The 27,666-nt window shown below is 46.1% G+C and overlaps 1 protein-coding gene across 1 annotated transcript in view; it reads left to right on the top strand.

Moving 5' to 3' along the window:
* Positions 1-2,431: 2,431 nt before the first annotated feature.
* HS6ST2 (heparan sulfate 6-O-sulfotransferase 2) overlaps positions 2,432-27,666 on the top strand; it is a 384,980-nt gene continuing 359,745 nt past the window's right edge. Inside the window, exons 1-2 of the mRNA XM_007517016.3 lie at positions 2,432-2,859; positions 3,764-4,282. Of these exons, the coding sequence (XP_007517078.1) occupies positions 2,432-2,859; positions 3,764-4,282 (947 nt within the window). The remainder of the gene's footprint in view (positions 2,860-3,763; positions 4,283-27,666) is intronic.

A 27,666-nucleotide genomic window follows, 5' to 3' on the forward strand; every position in this document is an offset into this window, starting at 1 on the left:
TGATCCTTGTTTGGAAGAGTCAAACTGGATGTGTGCTTGTATGCAGTTATGTGTGAGCTCACACCTGTGTGAACATCTTCCTTTACACCGTAGAAATGTGGTATGCTTTATTTTTTTTCCTGGTACCTGCCTTTGCCCTGTCATTCCCCACCCCCCTTTCAGTGATGTTCCAAGTATCTCTTAGAAGAGAAACTTCAGAGTTGTATTGCGCCAAAGTAAAAGCCTCCAGGGAAGCAGAATAGGGAGGGGGCTAGGGAAGGCTTTGGGGCCCTGATGTATGATGGGGGAAAAGGACCTAAATTGGAGGTGGAAATATTATGCAGAGGGGGCCAAGGGGTGGTGCATCTGGTTAAGCCCCTGGTCCCCACTTGCTGGGGGAAAGCTTCAAAAGTGGTAAGGTAATGCTGTAGGTGTCTCTTTGTCTCTTTCCCTCTCTATCTCTCCCTCACCTCTCAATTTCTCTCTGTCTCTATCCAATAATAAATAAATAAAATTTAAAAATATAATGCAGACACCTGTCACAGGGAAATGAGAAATAATATCCATGTGTAAAAAACTATTAACCCCTTTCCCGAATATAATTAAAAAAATATGTGTGTGTGTGTGTGTGTATTTGAAAGAAACTGCTGATTCATTTGTATTGGGAACATGAATGGGTGACACCTCCTCCAGTCCCCTTCCAGAAAAGTCCTCTCAGGGAAGCACAGAATGCCATTATAATGGTGTAATGGCAGAGGCACCTGCCTATGGCACCACCAGGAGAGCCACCTACTGGACAAACTAAAGAGCTTTACTGTGCAGGTAGCAGAGGAGACAGGGTCAGCAGGCAAGCTGGATTCCTGGATCACCATCTCGACTTCCCACTCCCAGGCTTGAGGTCTCACTTACCCTGGGGGTGATAGGACCCCCCCACACACACACACAAGCCTCAGGGGATGGGGAGGCGCAGCCTGGGTACCCACTTAGTTGACTGTGTAAGCTGCTTTTGCTGTATGCAAAATCTGCCAAATCCTGAAACTCTGGATTCTCAAGAATCTGCCTCCTTTACAGCCAAACAAAAGGTTCTCATTGCCTCCTATAGGTTTGGGGGCACATGGAAATCTCACCAGGACCTAGGAAGTCCAATGAGGTGAGGGTCAGAAGGCACAGCTGTGAAATTGCCTGTTATGGGCTCTTTCTCTCAATTTCTGTGTGACTCCGTTGGCATATCGGGGCATAAAACCACAGGGAACTACCACCTTCCATTTGGCACTGCCCTCTCCAGGTCATCCTTAGATATACCCACATGTCAGAGAAGGAGGAACCCATCATGATTTTTACCCCCGAGGAAATCCAGGCTTAGAAGGGAGGGGCTAGTAGGGTCCTGAGGAAGCCTTGGGTCTCCCAGCCTAACACTTGCAACTTCACAGCACAAAGAAGGCAGAAGGGATGGAGTAAAGCTCAGGGAAGAAGAAGGAGATGCAGGGAGATAGAGCAAGAGCCTGTCACAGCAGGAACTGGGCCCCATGCAGGGCTCAGTCCACTGCCCACTCGCTACCTCCTTAGTGCCAGTAGCCCTGGTCTGAAATTCTGCTGTCACCCTCGGCTTATGTGAAGCTTTGGGACTGGCGGCAGTGGGCTCTGGTTCACTGGAGCACCACTTAACTAAAGGCAGCTGATCCAGTAAAATAAAGATGGAATGTTTCTCAACCAATACAAACTACTCCTGGTGTACAATCTCAAAGAGACTTCTGGATACTGAGGATTCCAACTGGGACACATCTATCTGTTGGGGAGATAGTGTCAAATGTCAGGAGCCTGGTGGGTGGGGTCTGGCTTCTTGGGTCCCAGCCTCGAGGCTGTGCTGTGTGACACTGACTAGCTTCCTTCCCCTTTCTGGGCCACTATTTCATGAGTCACAACATCACCGTAGATCCAATGGCACTAGTCTAATCACATTTTCAGTCACGTCCTTTTTGCTCAATACACCCCCCTATCCCCCAGTAGAGGTCTTTCTGTAGGCATGGGGCTAGAGCCGGGGAGGCAAACAGAAGGCAGGAGAATGGGCGAGTTTCAGCCTTGATAAAAGCTCAGCAGCTCATTTTGGAATGTAGTGGCGTTTGGTGGTCTCTCTCTCTCTCTCTCTTATTTTGTTCATGCTTTCCTTTCATGTTGTTGACTTACCTTTTCAAAAAATACCCTCGCTTCCGTTCGGGAAGGGAAATTGGAAAAGAGTGAGGGAAAGGGTCTAATTTTCACCTTGGCTATTTTGAGGGAGGGGTGAAATTCCAAGCCCTCTCCGGAGTGACTGACCTCCGTTCCCCCAGGCGGGAGAAAACAGCTCAGGTCCTGTGCTGCTTGTGAAGTGCCAGGGCTCTGAGGCGCGAGGCATTATTACATAAATTCCTGCTCGCTCCTGAGCCTTAGTACCCCGAGTTGCCTGAAGGGGGGAATGGCACTGCCTGCGTGTACAGCTCAGGCGCTCGGGCCGCCTCTGCAACCCGAGCGAAGAGCGCCCGCCCGCACCACCTGTCCCCGCCGGCATTCCAGAGTCGAGGCCGATTTGGCAGCCAGCCGGCCGGGCTCTGTCGCCGCCTCAGTCCGCGCGGGACCTCCTAGGGGTGTGTCTCGCGGACTCAACTCCCCGCGGCTCCCGGACGAGCCCCTGAAGGCGTTTTCCTTCCTGGCGGGAGCCGCACGCACTCCTCTCTCCGCACTGCTGCCCCGAGGCCGCCGCGGGCGGATGCACGACCTCCGGAGACGCTGGGACCTGGGCTCCCTCTGCCGGGCCCTGCTCACCAGGGGCCTGGCTGCCCTGGGCCACTCGCTCAAGCACGTGCTTGGAGCGATCTTCTCCAAGATCTTCGGCCCCCTGGCCAGGTAAGCTGACAGAGGAGGACGCGGGACTCGCGCTGCCGGGCTGGGGAAGTGCGGGAGCCGTGCGGCTAGGGAAAGCAGCCTCGCGGGGAGGCGAGTGTGCAAAGTTCCAGCCCGCCCGGGGCAGCTGGACGCGGGGGCTCCGGAGGGGCTCCGCGCGCCTTTTGGCCAAGCCGCGGCTCCCTCCTTGAGGCGCGCCGCGGGGTCGGGCGGTGACCGTGCGGGCCAGTGGGGCTGCCGGCGGGCTACCTACCCGGGGAACTCCGGACGCCCGGCTCCCGGCTTGCCCGAGGTGGCCCCAAGGTGGGCGGCCGGGCGCGGGCTAGAACGGGGCCGTGGGGCGCACCGGGAAGGAGCCCGCTGACCGGGCTGGCGGGGAGGCGGCAGCGTGCGCGCCCGCCCAGGGGAGCAGGGCAGAAGCACCGGGAACTGTCCGGCTGGCGAAGCGGGAACGGGATGGGAGCCACGGAGTCCCCCGGAGTGGAACGAGACTCACCGAGGCTCGGAGCGGGGCTGCGAGTTTGGGAGTGGGGCGGCCTCGCGGGTACCAAGCTCCTGGGGGCTCCGGCTGCGGGTTAGTGGGGGGGGGCAGACAGGAGGCCAGAGAGGAGTCGGGTGTGTGTGTGTGTGGTGTGTGTGTGTGGTGTGTGGTGTGTGTGTGTGTGTGTGTGTGTGTGTGTGTGTGTGTGTGTGTGTGTGTGTGTGTGTGTCAGAAGCCACAGCGCTGAGCCTGCCGGGAAGGAAGGAAGCGGGGAAGGGCGCCGCTACAGAGGTGGTGGAGTACTCGGTGCGGATGGGAGGGGGAAAAGGGGCGCAACGGTGGCGCCAGGGGGTGGGGCAGTGCGGGCGCTAGGCCAGCGCGGGCAGAGCTGCGGGGTTGACGTAACGAGCTTGGGTTTCCCCCCAGCGTCGGGAACATGGATGAGAAATCGAACAAGCTGCTGCTGGCGTTGGTGATGCTCTTCCTCTTCGCTGTGATCGTGCTCCAGTACGTGTGCCCCGGCACAGAATGCCAGCTCCTCCGCCTGCAGGCATTCAGCTCGCCCGTGCCGGACCCGTACCGCTCGGAGGATGAGAGCTCCGCCAGGTTCGTGCCCCGTTACAATTTCAGCCGCGTTGACCTCCTGCGCCAGGTAGACTTCGACATCAAGGGCGATGACCTGATCGTGTTCCTGCACATCCAGAAGACCGGGGGCACCACTTTCGGTCGCCACCTGGTGCGCAACATCCAGCTGGAGCAGCCCTGCGAGTGCCGAGTGGGTCAGAAGAAATGCACTTGCCACCGGCCCGGGAAGCGGGAGACCTGGCTCTTCTCCAGGTTCTCCACGGGCTGGAGCTGCGGGCTGCACGCCGACTGGACTGAGCTCACCAGCTGCGTGCCCACCATGGTGGACGGAAAGCGCGACGCCAGGCTGAGACCCTCCAGGTGAGTGCGCCCCCTGGGGAGGAGCGGGACCCCGGGCTGGAGGAGGAGGTGGTGGATGGAATTGGTGGTATGGGGGGGTAGGAGGCGCCAGTGGCCGCTGTTTTGAACCCCAGCGCACCGAGGTGCCCACACTCTTTGGCCTCGGCCCATCAGGCGCCACCCACCCCTCAGCACCCCCCAAAACTCAAGCTCCGGACAGTGGAGTCCACAAGGGGCCTTTGCATTCCGACCTGCATGGCTATTTTGCCAGTCCCCTGACCAGTCTGTTTAGCAGCAGGAAGAACATTGCGGGATATGTATGTGTGTGTGTGTGTGTGAAGGGGGGCGAGGGGGGGCTGGAGTGGGGGTGGGGTGTGTGTGTTGTGTGTGTGAAGGGGGCGGGGGGGGGCTGGAGTAAGGGTGGGGGGTAGAGCTGCCTAAACACCCCAAAGAGCGTCCCCCCCCAGTCACCACCAGGACTTGGTACCGCGTGCAGACTCCACACTGGAGCTTCAGAACACAGGGAGCTCTGGCATGTGGCTTTCCTAAGTCCTTCAGGCCCTCCCTCTCTTTTTTTTTCTCTGCACTTCTTCTTCTTCTAGCGTTTGCCCTTCTTCCATAGCCGGTCAACAGCAAACTCTAGTTCTGAAGCTCCCAGCTCCACCTTTTCTCTTACTGCAGTCCTCTTCAGCATTTTCTTCCCTCTTTTTCTTTTTCTCTCCTCAGTTCGCCTTCCTCTTGGCCTCTGCTGACAACCCCCCCAGGCTTTCCTGACTCTTGCCTCCTGCTAGCCCTCTCTCTCCCTCTCTCTCCATCTCTCTCTCTCTCCCTCCCTCCCTCTCCTTCTCCCTTTCCCTCTCCCTCTCCCTCTCCCTCTCCCTCTCCCTCTCCCTCTTTTCCTCTAGTTCTTCAGCCTTCACCCATTTTGCTGATCTTCTCTTCCAGCCTGACTTTAGTTGCCTCTCTGTGTTGTCCTTCCTAGGGCTAGCGAGTGTCTCTCTCCTGCCCTTTGTGGACACAGAAGAGAGATCCTGGTACCCTGTTTGTGCTCCTTACCACTTAAGAGGGGCTCCCCTGGCAAATAAGGGACTCTGAGCTAGGCCCAGGGGAACCTCTTTTGATTTACAAACACTGGAGACCCAGCTCAGAGTACCTCTTGGCTACTTGCTGGGAGCCTGGGGCTGATGGAGGAAGAGCTGTTCATGCAGTCACTCTTTAAAGCATTTTATTAAATTAAAGTATTTTATTCCATTCAGTGACAGTGTCGGTTACCTGTGGTCATGGCGTAGCATAAAGGGAGTAGCATAAAGGGAGAGGGCATATCTATTTGGTGCAGAGTCGATCCTTCCAGGGATCCCATTTTGTCAGTTTCTCTACAACAAATCTGCTTTGGGATTAAGGACTTGGGCAAGGTGAGTCTAGTTGTCAGGGGTGTCTAGATGGAGAGTGGGCAACACGGACCATGACTGTGCTGTCTCCACTCTATGGAGGTGATCACTGGAACCTTTGAGCCTGTAGCTGTCACTTGGGCTCTCAGCCTGCACCTGTTCCCATCCCCCTGGTGGGCTTACTTGGTGACTTGTTCCCAGGCATCTCTGGGAATACAACAGCTAGACCCATCAGTGCCTTCTGTCCCTCTGGCTTTCTGGTCAACCTCTTGCTCCCTTTCCCGTCTCTTTATGTGCATTGTCCTTTCTCGAAGGTTGGAATTCTGGCAGAATCTATGGAACCTGGATTTCTGACTTTTTTTTTCTCCCCATCTTAAGAAAACCTTGGCCTTAAGACAGTGGCCACCTCAGTCTATTTCTAGAACTGTGTAAGTGTCTTGTCAACCATAAGATTCAGTTGTTTGAGAAGACCCTGAATATTTTGGCTTTATTGAAAATCATCTTAGCATCAGGAAGATTGTTCAGCCATAATATATGGGGCCTGCATGCCAGCCAGCCAAGGTTCCACCACCAACACCAACAATAGCCAGAACTGAGCCATGCTAGAGCGGAAGATTTAAAAAGAAAAGAATCTCATGCTTATGCGAATTCTAGGTATAATGAGGGGTGACGGGAATACAGACACACACGCACGCGCACGCACACACACACACACACGTGTGTATATATATATATTGATGATTTATTGTGTATTGCAAAACTGTGGGATTTCAGGAGTATTTTTACAAAGATGCTTGGGGCAAAAACAGAATCCCACAACCTTGACTGTGGCAGAGAAGTCAAAATGGAGTCCTGGCCACTAATGGGAGCTCCAGTCACTTATGAGAATGAGAACGTGATGTCAGATAGGACAAACATAGTCTGAAAACATAGGTTGCTAGTGCAATCTGAATTATGGATTTGGTGGCTATTGGCCTCTGGCAAGTTCCATGGGAAGTTCTACATAAGATAGCCAGCAGTCTGGGGCTGGGTGGTGGCACACCTGGTTGAGCATGTTCTTGTTGCAATGCGCAAGGACCCAGATTCAAGCCCCTGGTCCCCATCTGCAGGGGGAAAGCTTTGTGAGTGGTAAAGCAGGATTGCAGGTGTTTTTCTGTCTCTTTCTGTCTCTGTCTCACCCTTCCACTCGATTTCTGACTGTCTCTATCCAATAAATAAATAAAGATAATAATAAAAAAGATTAATAATAATAATAAAAAGATAACCAGCAATCTCACAGGAGAGGTCAACATCTTGGATTTCCCCAGATTGAAACAACTCTATTTGATCATATCTTTGGTCATAACAGTGTGGCACCAATTCTAGTCTAGTCAAAGAAAAACCATTTTTCCTCCAAAGCTCCACAATTACTGGATTGTACAATGCTTGTGAAATTGCATTTGCTAGAGAATCACATTGCTGCTTCAAGGGCACTTTTCCCCCTCCTTAATTTCTATTCACTTCCAGAAATCATCATCTTGAACACTAGTGGTAGGCTAGGGCTTCCAAAAACTCCTGACAATTTATGGATAGTTCTGAGGATCTTTGAGATCCAAGGTAAGCATAGGGGTGTGTGTGTGTGTGTGTGTGTGTGTGTGTGTGTGTGTGTGTGTGGCAAGGCAGCTGTGCTGGCAGTAATGCATGAGGCTGAGGAGCTGGTCTCAGGAGGGAAATTGCCTAGCAGAGCAACCTCTCCATGCCAGCTGGTGGTCTCAGTGTTTCCCTGAACTGAGGGGCAATGGCAGTTCCTTCTGTCTGGCCTGAGAGTTCCCACACCTGGACCTTAGCTCCAGGCTGGCCAGTTAACCAGCTGTGTAACCTAGAGCCTGGATCCTGGTCAAACCTTGTTTGTGTGTAGAGTGCACTCGCATCTCTTATCTCTGGTGTTTCTCAGCAAACTTGCATTTTCTTGGGGAGTGAGGGAAGCGTGGGCAAAGAAAACGTATTCCCATTTATCAGACCCAGTTTTATGCCGAGGTGCTGAAAGGCGTTCTCAAGGTCACTGAGCTCCACAGGAGCACAGCAAGACTGACTCCCCAATCCTGGCTCCTCTGACGGGGTCTCAATAAACTGACAGTTTTTGGCAAATGGTGAAATGTTTCTGGTTAAGCGAATCTCTCCACAAGAGCATTTCAGTGCATTGTCAACTGGCAGTTGTTACCATTGTAGTGATTTTACACGTGTGAGCTTAGAGCAGCATTTAGACTAGGGTTGCTACTCCCAGATTTCAACACCCTGAGGCTCTGTGCTCAGGGGGGTTGAGAGGGGAAGATGGGGAGGGGTTTCCTGGCTACGTGCCTTATTCAAAAACATCATGAAGCCTAGTGGGATGTGAGGAGGCTGGGATCTTGGGACTCTTGGGAGTCCTCAGCAGTGACAGAGGCCACCTTGTGACTCTTAGTTATCTATCCACATTAAGGGGCCAAGAGAGGCCACCATGGCTGCCAGCCAAGACCCTGACTCCTGCACCCAGTGCTTATTTTGAGGTGCTTCCCTGCCTCCACAGATAGGACAAGGCTGGTGTGACTTATAACCACTGAGTAGAAATGACTGTGATCACATTGCCCAGAGAAAAGAGAGGGAGGGGATAGATAGAGATTGAGGGGGAGAGAGATTGAACGAGTGACCGGCTGACTGGCACAAGGCTGGAGCTGTCCATGAGGAATAATGACTTCTTTAAAAGAAAACTAGCAACTGCTTGTCAGCGTGCATCTGTCAACCAGTATATTGCTTGGGGTCAAAGAAGAGTCCTGCTCAGTGGTGACTTGTCTAAAAGATTTTGGAAAAATGCATCAGAGCGTTGATACTCTCCAGATTTTCAGACTCTCAGAGATTTCTCAGGCCAGATTTCTTCTGTTTGTAGCCAACTCTGGTGCATTCCTTGGCCTGTGGAAGGGATTCTGAATTAGGGACAAGGAAATGGCACTGGCCCTGTCCTTCTCCAGGTCAATGCTTGCTGGCTGGCATGTGCGGAGGTCTGGGCGTGTGTGTGTGTGTGTGTGTGTGTGTGTGTGTGTGGTGTGATTCTACAGCGGCAGAAGCCAGTGAATCTCATCATCATATTTATGGTGCACACTGGCCTTCTAGTATCTTCCAAATCTCCCAGCAGCTACATAGGCCAGGAATAACAATAACAACAACAACAACAATAATAATAATTATTATTATTATTGCCTCTGGGGTTATTTCTGGGGCTCAGTGCCTGCACTGTGTAGTATCCACTGCTCTTGGAGGCTATTTTTTTCCTTTTTGTTGCCCTTGTTAATCATTCTTGTTATTATTATTGTTGTCATTGTTGTTGGATATGACAGAGAGAACTTGAGGAGGAGAAGGCAGAGAGAGAGAGAGAGAAAGAGAGACACCTGCAGACCTGCTTCACCACCTGTGAAGCGACCTTCCTGCAGGTGGGGAACTGGGGGCTCTAACCGGGATTCTTATGCTGAGCTATTGACCGGCCCCCAGGCCAGGAATTATTTGGTGTCTCAAATCTACTAGGCTATCATGGACAGGAAGGAGCTTTCCCAAGTGTTGTGGCACTTCTATGTGACTTGAATTGGGGCATGTGCAGGATAAAGCAGGCAAGTCCTAAAGTGTGGGCTGTCTTCCACCCCACTCCATTTTTCTCCCGCCCTTCCTTTTTTAGGTTTTTAAAAAATTTTTAGTTTTCTTTTTTAAGTTTTTTTTTTTTGAGAAAGAACCAAACATCACTCTAGTACATGTGTTCTATCCATTGCACCACCTCCTGGAGCACACCTAATTTTTTAAAATTATTATGTCTTTACTTATTTATTGGATCGAGACAGCCAGAAGTTGAGATGAAAGAGGGAGATAGAGAGAGAGAGAGAGACAAGAGAGACACCTGGAGCCCTGCTTCACCACTCGCAAAGCTTTCCCCCTGTAGGTGGGGACTAGGGGCTCGAACCCGGGTCCTTGCACACTAAAACTTGTGTGCTCAACCAGATGCACTACCACCCGGTCTCACACACCTAATTTTTATTGTTATCTTTATTTATTGGATAGAGACAGTCAGAAATCTAGAGGGAAGGGAGAGATAGAGGGGAAGAGAGACAGAGAGACACCTGCAGCACTGATTCACCACTTGGAAAGTTTTCCTCCTGCAGGTGGGGACTGGGGACTCAAATATGGGTACCCAGTGCACTACCACCTGGTCCCTCTTTCTCTCTCTCTCTGCCACTAGGGTTATCCCTGAAACTTGGTTCCTGCATGATGAAGCCATATTTTCCCTTTTTGTTATGATAGAAACAGAGAGAAATATGGTGGGGGAGAGAGGGAGGGATGGAGAAAGGAAGGAGGAGCCCCTGTAGCCTGCTTCACCACTTGTAAAGCATCCCATCCTGCAGGTGGGGACTGGGGGCTCGAACCCAGGCCGTGGTGCACGGTCATTTGCACTACCTCTGGCCACTGTCCATTTTCTTTTTATAAGGTGGCTCTGTTAGCCAGGGAGGGAGCATAGTCATTAGAGCCTCGGGCTTTAAAAGCATGAGTTCACAAGTTCTAATCCTGGTACCTGCATGTGCCGGAGTGATGCTTTGGCTCTCTCCTTCATTTTCTTTAACTTGAGTCAATAAATAAATACATTTTTTTAATGGTGGCTCTATTTTGAAAGAGCCCTGTCTTGGCAAGAATGCCACAGTCCATGTGCCAGCTCATGCCTCACATGCCCACACTCCTCCTCCTTCCCTTTCTAGATTTTGCAGGGAAGCAGGGTGGCATGACAGGCTGGTGACCCAGGGTAAGGCAGTGAGTGAATGGACTGTCACAGCCAGCAGTGCTGTTCCTCTGGTCCAGGAGGCCCTGGGCAGCTTCACTTTGCTGAGGATGCGTTTATTCGGCTCTGTTTGCTAAGGGCTCTTACTCCCTCCCACCCATTTCACAAGCAGGGACAGGGACAGAAATCCACCATAAGAATGCCTGTAGGCCTCTAGCAGCTTCAGCCTGTTTCTTTGTACAAACGGCAGACATGACATTGGAGTCCTTCTTGGTGAGCTGTGGATTCTCAAGGTAGCACAGCTAGTCCTCAGATGATGTTGCTTCATTCAGCATCCTTTCCTCAAAGCACTGGCAAGCAAAACAAACGAACAAACAAAACCAATCTGAACAATGAGATGACTTTATTCAAGGACCTTCTTTCCTTTTACTATAGTCAATTGACTATGTTAAGTGAAAAGTGACAGTATAAAAGGCAATTCAGAATTAGAATTTAGGGGCCGGGTGGTGGCGTACCTGGTTGAGTGCACATGTTGCAAGGTGCATGGACCCAAGTTTGAGCCCCCAGTCCTCACCTGCAAGGGGAAAGCTTTTTGAAGTAGTGAAGCAGTGTGACAGGTATCTCTCTGTCTCTCACCCTTCCCTATCATCTCCTTCCCTCTCATTTGTGGCTGTCTCTAGCCAATAAATAAACAAAGATAATTTTTTAAAAAAGAATTAGAATTTATTTTTTCTTAGGAGCTAGGGCCTTGCATATGGGCATTTTGACTATTCCCTTGTTGGTGTTAGCATTAAGAGAAGGGAGGGGGGCAGAGAATGAGCAGTGATACCAAAGCAAGGAGATTATCCAGTGGCCTGGCACTTCCAGATGATGCCAGGGCTCCAAACCATGGCAAGGCTGACACTTTACCTGATCAGCTATCTCTAGACCACCCACCCAAATTCACAAATTAGCTTTTTTCCCCCCTGTTTTCTCATTTTTTTAATTTTTTATCAATATTTTTTACAAGATTGTAAGATTACGATGTATAGTTCCACACCACACACATCCACCACCAAAGTTCTCTATCCTCATCCTTCCATTCAATTAGCTTTTCTTAATAACAGTTTTGGATTTGTGCTACCGCACTGATGCAAGAAGATTAAAACTTGTCTTGTGTCTCAATATGAAGTGGCATTTAAAAAATATCTCTTCTGGGCTGGAGAGATAACCAAATGGCTATGTAAAAAGACTTTCACACCTGAGGCACCAAAAGACTCAGGTTCAATCCCTAGCACCACCATAAGACACAGCTGAGCAGTGCTCTGGTAAAACAAAAACAAAACAACCTTCTGTCATTCATGAAATGGAATTGTTGTGGAATTACCTGTTTTATTCCAAGGAGTAGATTCTATCCTTGCTCTCACAGAGCTTTGATATCTAATAAGGGAGATGGATTTTGTATGAAAACTATCTGAATATGCACAGGGACTTTGAAAATGTCACAACTTTTTGCCAGTTTCTGGTATAAAAATAGAGAAAAGTCCATCTGCTTAGGTCACAGTTCAGGTCTCCTCATCAAACTGTGGAGTCAGCATTGCAATGTCGGCACAGTGCTAAGCAGTAGGGAGGAGAACTGAGCCAAGACGAAGACCAGAGATCCAAGATTCAGCTTCTAGGTCATAAAGATTAGAGGGTGAAATGCGGAATTTGGATGTACAGACATACGGGAGGTGGGTGGGAGAACTCTGCAACTGTGGTCTGTTCTCCCCTCTAACACCAGAGGGTCACAAAACTGCTTTTGTATGACCCCTTCCTTTCTACAGTATGAGGAACAGGCAGGGGAGGGGTTGTTGGATAAGCTGTTTGTTATGTTTAGAAGAAAGGACACTGTCAGAGGGCTTAGCATCCTCTTGGTATGATGAGAGTCAGTAGCCTCACCTAGCCCGGTCTGGGCAGAAGGAAGAGGATGCAGGCCTGAGGCAGACGAGTGGGGCAGGTGGGGTGAGGGCTCATGGAATGACAGAGATGAGGCTGAATCCCAGTTAGTCTAAGGAGCTCTTGAATGAGAGAGATTTAAAGCAATGCAAAAGCCCAGGGAGACTGTAGAGTCCAATTAGTGGCACCTCCCCTGGCTTCCAGCCTGGAGTAGAGGTTGTACCATTAACCAAAGCAAAGAGGTAGAGAAAGGAATTTGATTTGGCTGGGAAGGTCCCTAAAAGCTGGCACTGGCCTATTTAGGTCCCTGGACTTCTGGTGAACAATCCTTGTTGGCAAGTGAGAACCGAGACTCTGGGATGGGTTAGGGCCTGCCTTGTATTTGCTGGAATCTGTGGACTTGAGTGAGTCTTGAGTCTCCAACAGACATTATCGTTTAAATCACAGTTGCAATTCACATGTGGGGCTATACGGCAAGGAAATGGATATTTGAATAAAGGAGATGGACGGTTATGATTACATAAAAATGAGGACTGATCTTCTGTCAAAAAAGTAGCCCAAATGACAAGGCATATATGTCAAACTACTGGAAATATGCACAACAAATAAAGCAGACAAAAGGGTGACATCTTTCCTGAGGAAAGAGCTTCTGTGAATTGATTAGAAAGACAAAGGCTGTGACCAGATGATTTACAACACTGGCACAACAACTAGTTTACAGACATGGCAAAACGGTTTATTCTCAGCAGTACTGCAAAATGCAAATTAAAATAATTAATTGCAGGCAAACTTCTTTTGCATCTCTAATGAACCCTGGTTAAAACACACACAAACAACTCAACAGTTCTCACCAAATAAAAGAGTGAGCAGTGCTGGCAGTGGTAGGTGAATGCCTTCATTCCCTTACATTGTTGGTGGGAATATAAATTTAAATGAGTCCTTGGCAAACAAATGTAACAGGCAACTTCACAAACGTTTTTTTTTTTTTTTGACCCACGCTTTTCATTCTGGGGTTTTAATGAAGACATAGTCTTATGGTGTTGATTCATTTATTCACTCATTTTTTGTTCATTCATTCATTAGTTCGTTCAATAAATATTTGTTGAATATCTCTTATCATTTCTCCATGTGGTAGGGGCTCTTGTAGGAACCAGAGAGATGTAGTCTCTGGTTTGTGGGGTGGAAATGATAAATAGTAAACACATAATTAGTTAAAGTTGGAGGATGTGACATGTTACAGGTTAACATGGAAACAACATAGTAGAAGGCTATTGAGTTATTTATAAGTGCACTAAATTCAATGGATCTGAACATGACCCTAGAAAATGGGAAAATGGTATAAGAAATCTCAGCATGGGGTGGGGGTAGATAGCATAATGGTTATGCAAAGAGACTCTCAGACTCTCATACCTGAGGCTCCAAAGTCCCAGGTTCAGTCTCCTGTACCACAATAAGCCAGAGCTGTGCAGTGCTCTGGTGTTTCTCTCTGTGTCTTTGTCTCTGCGTCTCTCTCAAAAATAAAATAAATAAAATATGAAAAAGAAGTAAACTTTAATAATAATAAAAAAAGAAATCTCAGTAAGTCCCCTTCAAGGATTACTATAAAATCATGTCTATGTCCTGTTACAGACTATGGAAAATTGCTGGTGATTTAATGCTAAGGGGATAAGAGATAGACAATTCAGGGCCCACTATAACTATGAGTATGTTGAAATGTTGAAGAGCTAGAGGATGAAAGGGGGAGGGTGCCAGAATGAGAAAAAGAAGAAGAGAGACATAAGTTACCCTTCCCACTCCCAAATGGAAACATGAAAGAGAAGGAATGGAAGACAAATACCAGAAAATTAGTAATATGATCAGTGATTTATTTTGTCATCCTGTTTCTCTGAAGTTCTCGCGTTTCTTTTAGGAGTGTACACTACCTCTATCAATAAAAGCAAACACCAGAAGTATCTTAAAGAAAATTTTGTTTCGGCTGCGAAATGTTACATTCCTGTGTGCTTTTTGGTTCCTGATGCCTACAGCTAGTTAGTTCATTAGCCTCTTGATAGCTTGGGAGTCCCTAATGAGAAAGGCAGTCCCAGCTACAGAATCTCTCAGATCGGATGGCAGAGGTGAACTGGCAGACACTGACTGATGGTGTTTCTTCTGATGATTGGCAGTTGTTATATTCCAAAGAACTCATGGGACTTTTACAGCAGTGCAGCATAAAGACTTTTCGGTGGTTTACTGTTATCTTCTCACTGTTTAACAAGTAAGTGGAACAGGGAATTGATAGTGGCGCTCAGTCTGGTCTGAAATATAAAGCTGTTTTGCTCAGCCAGAGTTACCCAAGATAGCGTGGATTGTATTTCTACATGAACCTCCTTTTCTTACTTTTAAAAAAAAATGTATTTATTTGTGATTTAGCCATGTTTGTACAAAAATGACAAGATTTTAGGCGAAATGATCTGAGAGCCCATGGGTTGGCTAGAAGAGTAATATCTAGGGACTTATAGAGGGCTGTGGTTCTAAAGATGCATCTGCATATATTTATGTATGTATTTGCCACCAGGGTCGTCATTTGGGTTAGGTGTCTGCACAACAAATCTCCTGTGGCAGGTGGCCATTTTTTGTTTCTTTTTAAAAAAGATTTTCATTTATTTATTATTAGATAGAAACATTGAGAATTTGAGAGGAGAGGGAGAGCCAGAGAGGGAAAGAGACAGAGACACTTGCAGCCTTGCTTCACCACTCCTGAAGCTTTCCCTGTATGGGTGGGGACCGGGAGCTTGAACTCAGGTCCTTGCGCTTAACCAGGTGCGTCACTGCCCGGCCCCGCCATTTTTCCTTTTAAAAATATTATGATAGAGATAGAGATATGTGGGGCAATAAAGGGATATATATATATATATATACATATATATATATATATATATATATATATATATAGAGAGAGAGAGAGAGAGAGAGAGACATCTGCAACTTGCTCTAATGTTCTGTCCCCCTGAGGGTGGGAACCAGAGGCTCAGGCTCAGATACTTGTGCTCTGTAACCAGTACACTTTAGGGGTTGTGCCATTCCCATCATCAAGGGCTGTGGTTCTTTTTTTTTTTTTTTTTTTTGCTTCTAGGGTTATTGTTGGGGCTTGATGCCTGCACTACCAATCCATTGCTCCTGGAGGCTATTTTTTTCCTTTTTCTTGCCCTTGTTGTTTATCAATGTTGTTATCATTGCTGTTGTTGTTGGATAGGACAGAGAGAAATGGAGAGAGAAGGGAAAGACAGGGGGGGAGAGAAAGATAGACACCTGCAGACCTGCTTCACCGCTTGTGCAGCGACCCCCGCCCCCACAGGTGGGGAGCCAGGGGCTGGAACCCGGATCCTTATGTCGGTCCTTGCACTTTGCTCCACCTGTGCTTAACCCGCTGTGCTACCGCCTGACCCTCAAGGGCTGTGATTCTGAACATCCCTTCCTAACAACTCAGATCAGATAATACCTGTGTTGCCCTCACCCATAAGGAAGGAGAATCCATTCTGTTGGAGCAGTCACTAACTAAAGAAGTCTCACTACTTCACAAGAGCCTTGCACCTACCTGTACATTAAATTGAAGAGCAGGGACACTGTTCCTCACCTTCTCTGGCTGTCTGAGTGGCTACTGTGCGCAGTGAGTTTCATAACCATTGGGTTGAAACTACCCTGAAGCCACATTCCAGGTACACGCTATTTTGACAGCTTAAATAACATGTTTCACAGTTGACAAAGCTGATAGCAACATTCCCTGGCAAATCAAAGGAAGTATTTAGTCACTGAGTCTGGGTGGAAAAAGGTATGAATGGGAATGTTCCTCTTCCATTAAAGTGCAAAGAGGAGGCCAGTTAATGACCTGTGGCTTCTACAACAACAGGCTCCTAAGCTTGGAGAAACACTTGTCAAAACTTGAGTAAAATATTTACTGGCAAAACCTCTTTCTGCCTTCACTAGGTATTGGACTTAACAGATGGTTCTATTCCTTCCCCTTTGTGATTGCTGCCATTCTGCCGCTAAGAACAGTGTTGAAGAGACTTCTTATAAATATATCAAATATGAGCTCATGGGGATTACCAAAAATTACATTCTTTTTTCTGCTTAAATGGTGGGCTCTTCCCCCCCAATTTAAACTTGAATTCAGGGATATATTATAAGAGTAGTTTGTACTTCATTTACTCTGAATTGTCAAGGGTTGTACATGTCTGTATAAAGGACTTCTTATTTAGTTTGCTGGCTTTTAAAAATTTATTAGCAGAGGTGCCCTAGTGAGCCTATGAGAATTTTTCTGTTTGTTGTGAGGAGAGTTAAGACTTGATGAATCACTTCCATGCTCTTTTTTAAAGGAGTACAGGGCATGGATTTACATACAAAAGATGCGGCCTGTGTACACCGTTCCTGGTATTAGTTGACTATCCCATATCTGTACTAATAGTGGTAAACCTTTGTTTTTTAAATTTCTATTATCTTTTTATTGGATAGAGACAGCCAGAAATCAAAAGGTTAGGGGAAGATAGATAAATAGATAGAGAGAGAGAAAGAGAGACACCTGCAGTACTGCTTTACCACTTGCAAAGCTCTTCAAACCTGGGGCTCAAACCCAGGTCCTTGCACATTGTAATGTGCACTCAACCAGGTGTGCCACCACTCAGCTCCCTTTTTATTATTATATTTATTTATTGGCTAGAGATAGCCAGAAATCTAGAGGAAGGGGGAGCTAGAGAGGGAGAGAGACACCTGCAGCACTACTCCACCACTTGTGAAGCTTTCCCCCCTGCAGGTAGGGGCTGGCGGCTTGAACCTGGGTCTCTATGTATTGTAACATGTATAGTCAACCAGATGTGCCACCACCTGGCTGTAAAGGTAAGTTTTCAGGGTAGTGTCAGTTCCAATTCATTCATGGGACTTGCTGGGTTTTGAATTAACTTCCTACTGGGGGCAAGAGAAAGTGAACAAAGGAAAGAGTGGTTAGAAATTCACTAAAGAAAGCAGGTTACAGCCACAGAACTCTTTTTAAAAGAGTTTTTAAAAGAGTTTTCTTTTAAAAGGGCACTTTTTTCCTTGCTTATGTTTTTTTATTTATAAAAAGAAAACACTGACAAAACCATAGGATAAGAGGGGTACAACTCCACACAGTTCCCACCACCAGAACTCCGTATCCCATCCCCTCCCTTGATAGCTTTCCTATTATTTTTTAAATATTTATTTATTTCCTTTTGTTGCATTGTTTTATTGTTGTAGTTATTATTGATGTCGCCGATGTTGGATAGGACAGAGAGAAATGGAGAGAGGAGGCCAAGACAGAGGGGAGGAGAGAAAGATAGACACCTGCAGACCTGCTTCACCGCTTGTGAAGCGACTCCCCTGCAGGTGGGGAGCCGAGGGCTCGAACAGGGATCCTTATGCCAGTCCTCGCGGTTTGTGCCACCTGTGCTTAACCTGCTGCACTACCACCCAACTCCCTAGCTTTCCTATTCTTTAACCCTCTGTGAGTATGGACCCAAGGTCATTGTGGGATGCAGAAGGTGGAAGGTCTGGCTTCTGTAACTGCTTCCTGCTGAACATGGGTGTTGGCAGGTCGATCCATACTCCCAGCCTGCCTCTCTCTTTCCCTAGTGGGGCAGGATTCTGGGGAATCAGAGCTAAAAAAGCACTTTGACCTCGACAGTTAACTTTTGGTTATTATGATAACTGAAAAGTGACTAAAGTTACCAATGAAGGCATATATATATAGTCAGCAGTAGATGAAAGTACAACACCCAGCTATGCTATGTGTAAGAGATGTCATGAAGCCTCAGGAATCCACATAGGACTGGAATAGACTTACTATGCCAATAAGTACTAGTCAGGAGGAAGTTGCTGTAGCTAAACAGCTTATCAAGCAAAATAGACTAAAATAAACACTTGAATACTGAGTTTAATTCTCCAGAGAATAATTCTGAATTATGTCCACTCAATACCATCGTTTTGAACTATTATTAAGTATAAGGTTGCTAGAGCTGCAAGAGGCATTGGCAGTGCCTTCTGAACACTTTCAGAAATTGACAAGTGAAGTGAACACAAAGGAAATGAGGAAACACACATAGTATGAAGTGCAAAGACCTGCTCAGGGATCTCAGTTCGAGCCCCTGGCTCCCCAACTTCAGGATGGTTGCTTCACAAATGGTGAAATTGTTTTGCAGTTGTCTTTCTCTCTCTTTCTCTCTCTCTATACCCTCCCATCTCAATTTCTCTCTGTCTTATGGAAAAAAAAAAGAAGAGAAAAAAAAAGCCTCCAGAATCCAGAAACGATGGATTCATAGTGCTGGCACCAAGCTCCAGCAACTGGAGGCAAAGGAAACAAAAAAGTAAATGAAGATACAGAAGATATATATATATATATATATATATATTGCCTCCAGGGTTATTAATGCTCAGTTCCTGGTGCCTGCAATACAAATCCACTGCTCCCAGAAGCCATTTTTTTCCCATTTTGTTGCCCTTGTCGTTGTCGTTATTGTTATTGTTTCCACTGATGTTGCTATTGTTGGATAGGACAGAGAAATCCAGAGAGGAGGGGAGACGGGGTGGGGGAGCCGGGAGCTCCAACAGGTATCCTTACTCTGGTCCTTGCACTTCGTGCCATGTGCGCTTAACCCACTGCGCTACCACCCGCCCTCCTAAACTTTTTCTTATTATATTATCGGATAGAGAGAATTTGAGATGGGAGGGGGAAATAAGGAGAGAGAAAGAGAAACACTTGCTGTAATGCTTCACCACCCATGAAGTTTCCTTTCCTGCAGGTGAGAACCAGAGGACTGAACCCAGATCCTTGCACATGGTTAGGTGTGCCCTAAACCAAGTGCACCACTGCCCAGTCTCTATAGTTTCATTTTTATTTATGTATTTCTTGCTACTAGGGTTAGTACTGCATGACAACTCCACCATTCCTGGTGACCTTTTTTCTGACAGGGAAAGAGAGAACGAGGGAAATAGAGCAGGGAAAGGGATACAGAAAGGAAAGACATCAGCAGTACTGTTCTGCTGTTTGTGTCACTCCCTCCCCCACACCCTGTAGATAGGAACCAGGGTCTTGAACTTGTGTCTTTGTGCATGGTGATGTGTGCACTCTACCCTTTGTGCCACCCCCCCAACCAGTCATTTTGTACTGAGGTGACAGTAGTTTATGATGTTGTAATTACGTATGCAAATTACTTACCTCAATAACATAACACACCACACCCCCATCAATGTTTCTTGTGTAAACAATATGTATTCATTGAGAGAAAAAAAGAGACCTAGTACATCACTATGGCACATGCAGTGTTGGGGATGGAACTCTTGACCTCATACTTTAATTAATTAGTGCTCTAACTATCCTACACCCTTACCTTGCCTTACCTCTGTTTATTGATTCACATGCGGGAGTAAAGAAGTCCAAGCCAAAGGCAGAGAAAAGTATAAAGGGGTTATTTGAACCAGGCAGCTTAGTCTGACCATCCATGGGAACGTTGCAAGGTCCCTATTGAACCAAGCCATATGTCAAGACCTTAGCATGAATTTTTCTTCCTTAATCCTTAAAATATCTCTCTACCCCAGTCCCCACCTGCAGGGGTGGGGAGTGTTTCACTAGTGACATAATAATGCTATAGGAGTCTTTCTTTCTCTCTCCCTCTCTAACTCTGTCTTCCCTCTAAATTTCTCTATCCTATTCAAGTAAAAATATATATCTCAAAAATTTGGATATGATATATAAATTGCCCAAATGTGCATAGCCAGTGATTATTAAAGTTGGTATTTGAAACCAGCTGGTTGAACCCCATTGTCCCCTTGCAGGAGGAAGCTTCATGGTTGGTGAAGCAGGTCTACAGGTGTTTTTCTTTCTCTCTTCATCTCTATTTCCTGTCCCCTCTCAATTTCTCTCTGTCCTATCAAATAAAAATAGAAAGAAAAAATGGCTGCCAGAAGTACTGAATTTATAGTGCCACCACTGAGCCCCAGTGATAACCCTGGTGGATATCAACAAAATAAATCACACACACACACACACACACACACACACACACACACACACACACACACACACACACACCTCAGATGGACCATAAGCTATGTATATGTCTGAATGACCAATGAATTATTCTCAGACACATCTCCAAAAGTCTTTAACTTCTTTTATGAACCCTGTGTATACAAGTCAAGTGGGATGAAGACTAGTGGAGAAATATCTCCATAAATCTCTACTTTTTTTTTTAAAAAACTCTTTCTGTACAAGATTAACTAGATTGGAATGGTTACCGTGTGTTACCTATTTTTCTTAAATGTACCTTTCAAAACCCTAATAAACATTATGGGGAGTCGGGTGGTAGTAGCACAGCAGGTAAAGCGCATGTGGTTCAAAGCGCAAGGACCTGTGGAAGGATCCTAGTTCAAGGCCCCGGCTCCCCACCTGCAGGGGAGTCACTTCACAGGCGGTGAAGCAGGTCTGCAGGTGTCTGTCTTTCTCTCCCCCCCTCTCTGTCTTCCCCTCTCTCTCCATTTCTCTCTGTCCTATCTAACAATGATGACATCAATAACAAGAACAATAATAACTACAACAATAAAGAAACAACAAGGGCGACAAAAGGGAATAAATAAATAAAAATAAATATTAAAAATTCATTATGGTCAATGCAACAGTTATTATGTTTACCTCATCTAAATAAATATGTAGATATCCAAGCAATTGTTAAGTACCTTCAGTGGTGAATTTTATAGCATAATGGTATTTTAGGGTACATTAAAAAAAAGAAAGTAGTTATGTTCAAGGAAAGATATTTCTTTCAGACAAGGAAAATGAGAACTTTAGCTGGATTCTAGTTTCTGCCCTACATGCAATCAAGATATGGTGCCCAGGCTTCATAAGATTTATGAGAGGTCAATGCACGTGGACTTTCTGGAATGTACACAGTTGTCCGGTTAGCAATGTCAGCTGCATTGTTGTGACTCTGAGCCCATTTCTGTAAAGGACCATCGCTCCTTGTTGCATTTGGCCTGTGGAGACACAGTATTTCCAAGATAGTGTGAATATGCTCAGTCAGGATAGCTCGCAAAAACTTAGAGCATCAGAAACCAGTGCCTGTCCAGATCAATTGAAGAATCTGAGTGAAAATGAATTTTGAAACCTGCTCTTATTCCCAAGGGCTCACTGGGAAGCTATTACAAGTGTATTTTATTACAGAAATAACCAAGTGAGAGTGGCCAGTTCCCAGAGGAGTGACCACTCTGGGAAGAGGCAGCTTCAGAAAAGGCCATCAAAGAGAATATGCAAATTATCACGAGTCTCTCGCAGTCTGGCAGACATTAGTGCTGGAGGCATAGAAATTAGGTTGAAGACACAGAAGAAGGGTAACACATCACTCAATAAAACAGGAGGCTGTGGCATGCCTCCTGGCTGGGACTTGGTAGAAGATTCACTGGTGCAACATCTTGACTGCTTACAGACCTGTTTGAGCTTATTTGTCAGATAGACTTGGGGCAAAGGCATTTCTTCAGTTGCATTTGCCTGAAGTGGCCCAGGAAAGAGTGCAGTAAGCCAGCTCCATTTCACCAAGAAAATGTGGAAATGAAGCATTGAAGTCAACTGGCCATAGTAGGCTTTTTATGAAGCAACACTCCAAAAGTGTTACAGACAGGTAGAAATGGCCTTCCTTCCTTCCTTCCTTCCTTCCTTCCTTCCTTCCTTCCTTCCTTCCTTCCTTCTTTCCTCTCTTTCCATCCAGGCTATTATTGGGATTCGGTGCCAGCACTACAAATCTACTGCTCCTGATAGCCATTTCTTTTTTCAATTTTTTATTGGATGGGACAGAGAGAAGTTGAAGAAGGAGGGAGAGAGGGAGGGAGACACACACACACACACAGAGAGAGAGAGAGAGAGAGAGAGAGAGATGCAGAGATGCAGACCTGCAGACCTGCATTGCCACTTGTGAAATGTGCCCCTAAAGGTTGGGGGCTGAAACCCAGATCCTTGCAACGGTCCTTACACATAGTCCTCCGTGTGTTTAACCAAGTGTGCCACCACCTGCCCCCCTTTATTTTTTTTAACTTTTAAAAGCTATTTTATTTTTATTTTAGGCTAGAGACAAATAGAAATTGAGAAGGGAGGGGGAGAGAGACACAGAGACATCCGCAGCACTGCTTCACTGCTCCTGAAGCTTCCCTGCTACAGGTGGGGAGCTGGGGTTTGAACCCCCAGACCTTGTACATGGTAGCCTGTGTGCTCAGGCTCAGGTAGGTGTGCCATCTCCTGGCTCCAGAAATGTTTTTTTTTTTTATTCATAAGCACACTGTAAGGTTACCGGAAGACAATTAGGTTAACATGAGATTATGGAACTGAAAGCAAGGTATCTTTAAAGGAAATTTGAATTTCTAAGCCCAATTGTTGGTGCATATCTCTCTTCCTAGGTAGGGACCTGTGTTTAGCATCTACACCCTCTGTTTATTCTTTGCAACTTGGAAGCGGAGCAAAAGGAAAGGGGGGGAGAGTCATTTTAACATTTGTATGGCATTTTACAGTCTTCTGGCAGCTTTTGTATTTACCACCATATGGGTTCACATTTCTATCTGCATCTCCCTCTCATTTATATGTTTATGAAGTTATAAAGATATACACATGTGCACACAAAATAATTAAGCAAGTGATATGTGTTTGACAACGCTTGGTGAGTTAATGCTAATTAGAGAGGGTTAAAAAAAAGCAAAAAAAAAAAACTTTGCTTTTCTAATCCAATTGCTCCCATGCTTTATCATTCATGCACCTAAGGACAGAATCCATTTAAAGTGCCACAATTTGCATACACACCACTGTGAGTGGGACTTGTGCTTAGTTTAGATGGCCTTCCTTGGAAAATTAATTCATGAGGGAGCTTAGAGACCTTGATGTCCCAAGTTCCATTAGGAGAGACTGGTATCACACTCTTCAGTTTCCAGCAGCCTCTCCTATACAGGAGGGTGTTTGTTTGTCATGGGGGCGTTTACGGGATGTGGCTTAGCATAAAGACTCTCTCAGTACAGAGAGACTCACTCAGCTCAACTCAAGATGGGAGACCCTTGTTGCAGGCATCTTGCTTAACCTCATGAAAGCGACTTAAGCTGAATGGTAAGTAAAAGGTAGCAATGCAGAATTTGCATGTGTGGAAGTTAGCCCCTAATATACATGTTTTTGGACTGGAATGAGCAAGACTGTGATGCTCCCTGTTGAGTGCCTTGTTTGTTTTGCCTTTAAACCATGGTGATGTAACTGTTACTCATTGTGGGAAGGTTACTCACACCCACTCCCTCTAGGCAAGGGACTGGGTGTGAGGTATCAGGTTGTGACCTTTGGCTGGGACTATCTTCTCTAGAGATTGTCAGGTTTCCATGCTGACAGCAAATAAGCCAGGGTCCACAAACATCCAATTCGTGTTTGCTGGGAGCTGACTATAGGACTGAGCTCTTTCTGGTCAACAGCGAGGTTTTTTTTTAGCGGGAAAGCCTGATAAGATGGATCCGAGTACCAGAGAACTGGTAGTAAGCACAGCTATATAATTTGACTCTTGGTAATAAACCTTGGTGGTCTGTAAATTCCGTTTACACATGAAAGCTAGAAGGCAGAAAGCACATGCTCCCGCGGACCTTCAAACAGGTAGATACATTCAAGAAACTATAGGTGTTTTAAGTTGAGATACAGAAGGGCTGGGAGTGGTTGGTGGCACAGGAGGTTAAGTGCGCATGTTATAATGCACAAGGACTCTGTTCAGGCCCCACCTATGGGGGAGGCTTTTCGAGTGGGTGAAGTAGTGCTGTAGGGTGTCTCTATCTCTCACCCTCACTATCTTCCCCTCCTCTCTCAGTTTCTCTCTGTCTCTATCATATATATGATTTTTAAAAAAGAAATATCAGAGACTAAAGTTGAATCTGAGAGCAAGCAGTACCATTGCCAAGACAGATAAATTGTTAGCATAATTAAGTACCAGGCTGTCATTTAGCAACTCTGTTTCTCTCCCAAATGTAGATTTGGAACCACCTGTCTTAAGACCCTAGAGGGAGGCAGTGGCCCCTTGCAGACTTGCAGTTTTAGTTTGAAAACTTCAGCTATCTGGACTTGGAATTTTGGGACCCCCCCATACTTCTGCTGGATTAGGAGTGATAGCTAGTTTGGGGTGCCTCCTGTGATTCAATATGATTTCTTTGAGATTAATCCATGTTGTTTGTAGCGATAGTTTTTTTTTTTCTTTACCATAGCACTGCTCAGCTCTGGTTTATAGTGGTGCAGGAGACTGAACCTGAGGCTTTGGAGCCTGAGGCAGTAGAGTCTCTTTGCATAACTGTTGTGTTAACTACCTTCCCCTAGTTTTGTCCATTGTATGTACCAAACTTTGCTTAACCCTTTCATTTGTTGAAGGGAATATGGGCTTGTTGCTGGGCTGGTTCTAGTTTTTAACTCATAAAACCAAAGCTGCTATGTATTTTTGTAAATATTTTTTGTGGGGCAGTAAATGTTCATTGCACCAGGATAAATGACCAAGAATGCAATGGCTGGGTCATTGGGTAATTATATGTTTAGTTTTCATAAGAAATTGCCAGAACGTTTTCCAGAGTGTCTATCCATCATTTCACATTTCCACCAGACATGTGCCAGCGATCTATTTCTTCCTCTTTCCTGCCAGCATTTGGTGATGGTGCTGTGTATTTATTTTAGCCATTCAGATCAGTGTATGGTAATATCACATCAAGGTTGTAATTTGCCTCTTTCCCTATGGCTAATGATGTCCAACACCACATTCACATGCTTATTAGCCATCTGTAAATCATTGTCAAAATGCCTGCTCATGTCGTTTGCTCATTTGGGGATTGTTTTTAAATTACCGAGTGTTTTTGTGCTCTTTATTCTGCATATTAGTCCTTGGCTAGATACATTGTTTGCAAATACTTTTCTTTCAGGCAATATCTGCCCTAGATCTTCCAGCTTTACCTCCGGAGTTCTTTTCTAAATTGATCAGTTTTAGGGTCCAGGTCTTAACTCAGCAGGAGAGCACAGGACTTCCACCTAAGAGATTCTCCATTCATTCCCCAGCACTGCACATTCAGCAGTACTCTGGCTTCTCTACCTGACTCTAATAAAGAGAAATAGGTCTCTTAAAAATCCTTTTTCCAGGGGCTGGGCAGTAGCACAGTGGGTTAAGCACACATGGCGCAAAGCTCAAGGACCGGAGTAAGGATCCTGGTTCGAGCCCAAGGCTCCCCACCTGCAGGGGGGTCGCTTCACAAGCTGTGAAGCAGGTCTGCAGGTGTCTGTCTTTCCCTCCCCCTCTCTGTCTCCCCCATCTCTCTCCATTTCTCTCTGTCCTATCGAACAACAAGGACAGTAACAACAACAATGATAAACAACAAGAGAAACAAAAGGGGAAAAATGGCCTTCTGGAGCAGTGGATTCGTAGTGCAGGCACGGAGCCCCAGCACTAACCTTGGAGGCAAAAAAAAAAAAATCTTTCCCCCCATTTTTCCCATGCTCTTACCTATCCTTTTCTCTCCTTTTCCTTCTTTTTTATTTTTCTTTTCTTTTCTTCCTATTTTTGTTTGTTTCCAGGGTTATGATTGTGGCTTTGTACCGGCACTATGAATCTACCTCTCCTGGCGGTCATTTTTTTTTCTTTTCTTTATTTTTTCTTTTATTTATTTTTTATTTTTTATTTGATAGGACAGAGAGAAATTGAGAGGGGGAGGAGATAGGGTGGGAGAGAGACAGAGAGATACCTTCGGACCTGCTTTATCACTTAAAAAGTGGAACCCCTGCAGGTGGGGAGCAGGTCCTTGTGCTTGGTACTGTGTGTGCTTAACCAGGTGTGTGACCGCATGGACTCCTCTTAAAATATTTAAATGAGTCAAACGATGAAAATGTTAGTTTTAATTCTGACATTTTTTATTTTAATTTAGATACTTCCCCCCCCTTGCTACCATGGTCATTGATTGGTGGGCTTCAGTGTCTGCAGGAGGTTTCCAGCACTCTCCGTAGCCTTTTCTCTTTGATACACAGTGAAAGACAAAGAGAGTTAAAGTGGGAGGGAGAGAGAGAGAGAGACAGGGAGAATGGAGAGACACCAACAGCACTATTCACTGCTCATGACCCTCTCCCCCTTGGAGGTGGCAAGTGGGAGTCTGCACTCAGTTCTTGCTCATGGTAAAATGTGTGCTCTGCTGAGTATATCATCACCCAGCTCTAATTTAGATACATTTTACACATGATAAAATTCAATTTTCTTTTTTTATAAGTAGTTTATTTTAATGAGAGAGAAGGAGAGAGAGAGAGAGAGAGAGAGAGAGAGAGAGAGAGAGAGAGAGAGCTATGTGGGTACTGAGAGACACAGAGTAAAAGACCAGAGCACTGCTTAGCTCTGGTTTGTGGTGGTGCAGGAGATTGAACCTGGGACCTCAGAGCCTTAGGCATGAAAGTTGTTTTTCCTTCCTTCCTTCCTTGCTTCTCTCTCTCTCTCTCTCTCTCTCTCTCTCTCTCTCTCTCTCTCTCTCTCTCTTTCTTTCTTTCTTTCTTTCTTTCTTTCTTGTCACCAGGTTTTTATCCAGACATTTTGTTCCCCTTTTTATTATTTTTATTGGATAGGACAGAGAGAAATTGATAGAGGAGGGGGATATAGAGAAGGAGAGAGAAAGATAGACACCTGCCGTTCTACTTCACTGCTTAAGAAACCTCCTCTGGGCTGGGGTAGATAGTGTAGTGGTTATGTGAAGCGACTCTCATGCTCCCAAAGTCTCTCAAAGTCCCAGGTTCAATCCCCTGCACCACCATAAGCCAGAGCTGAACAGTGCTCTGGCAAATGAGTATAAACATACAAAGAAAATGAAATAAAGGGGAGTCAGGCTGTAGCGCAACGGGGTAAGCACAAGTGGCACGAGCGCAAGGACTAGTGTAAGGACCATGGTTCAAGCCCCTGGCTCCCCACCTGCAGAAGAGTCGCTTCACAGACGGTGAAGCAGGTCTACAGGTATCTATCTTTCCCCCTCTCTGTCTTCCCCTCCTCTCTCCATTGCTTTCTGTCCTTTCTAACAACGACGACATCAATAACAGGAACAATAACAACTACAACAACAATAAAAAGACAAGAGCAACGAAAGAGAAAAAAAAAAAAAAAAAGAACAGAGAAGCCTCCCCTTGTAGGTGGGAAGGATCAGAGCAGGGACTTGAATCAGGCTCCTTGCACATGGTTTTTGTGTTCCACAGCTCAGCCCCTAGGAACAAAAGTCTTTTGCATAACCATTATGCTGGCTTCCCAGCCCAAAATGCACCTTTCAAAAGTATGCAGTAAAATGTGTTT

This window comes from Erinaceus europaeus, chromosome X (genome assembly GCF_950295315.1).
Source record: "Erinaceus europaeus chromosome X, mEriEur2.1, whole genome shotgun sequence".
NCBI lineage: Eukaryota > Metazoa > Chordata > Mammalia > Eulipotyphla > Erinaceidae > Erinaceus > Erinaceus europaeus.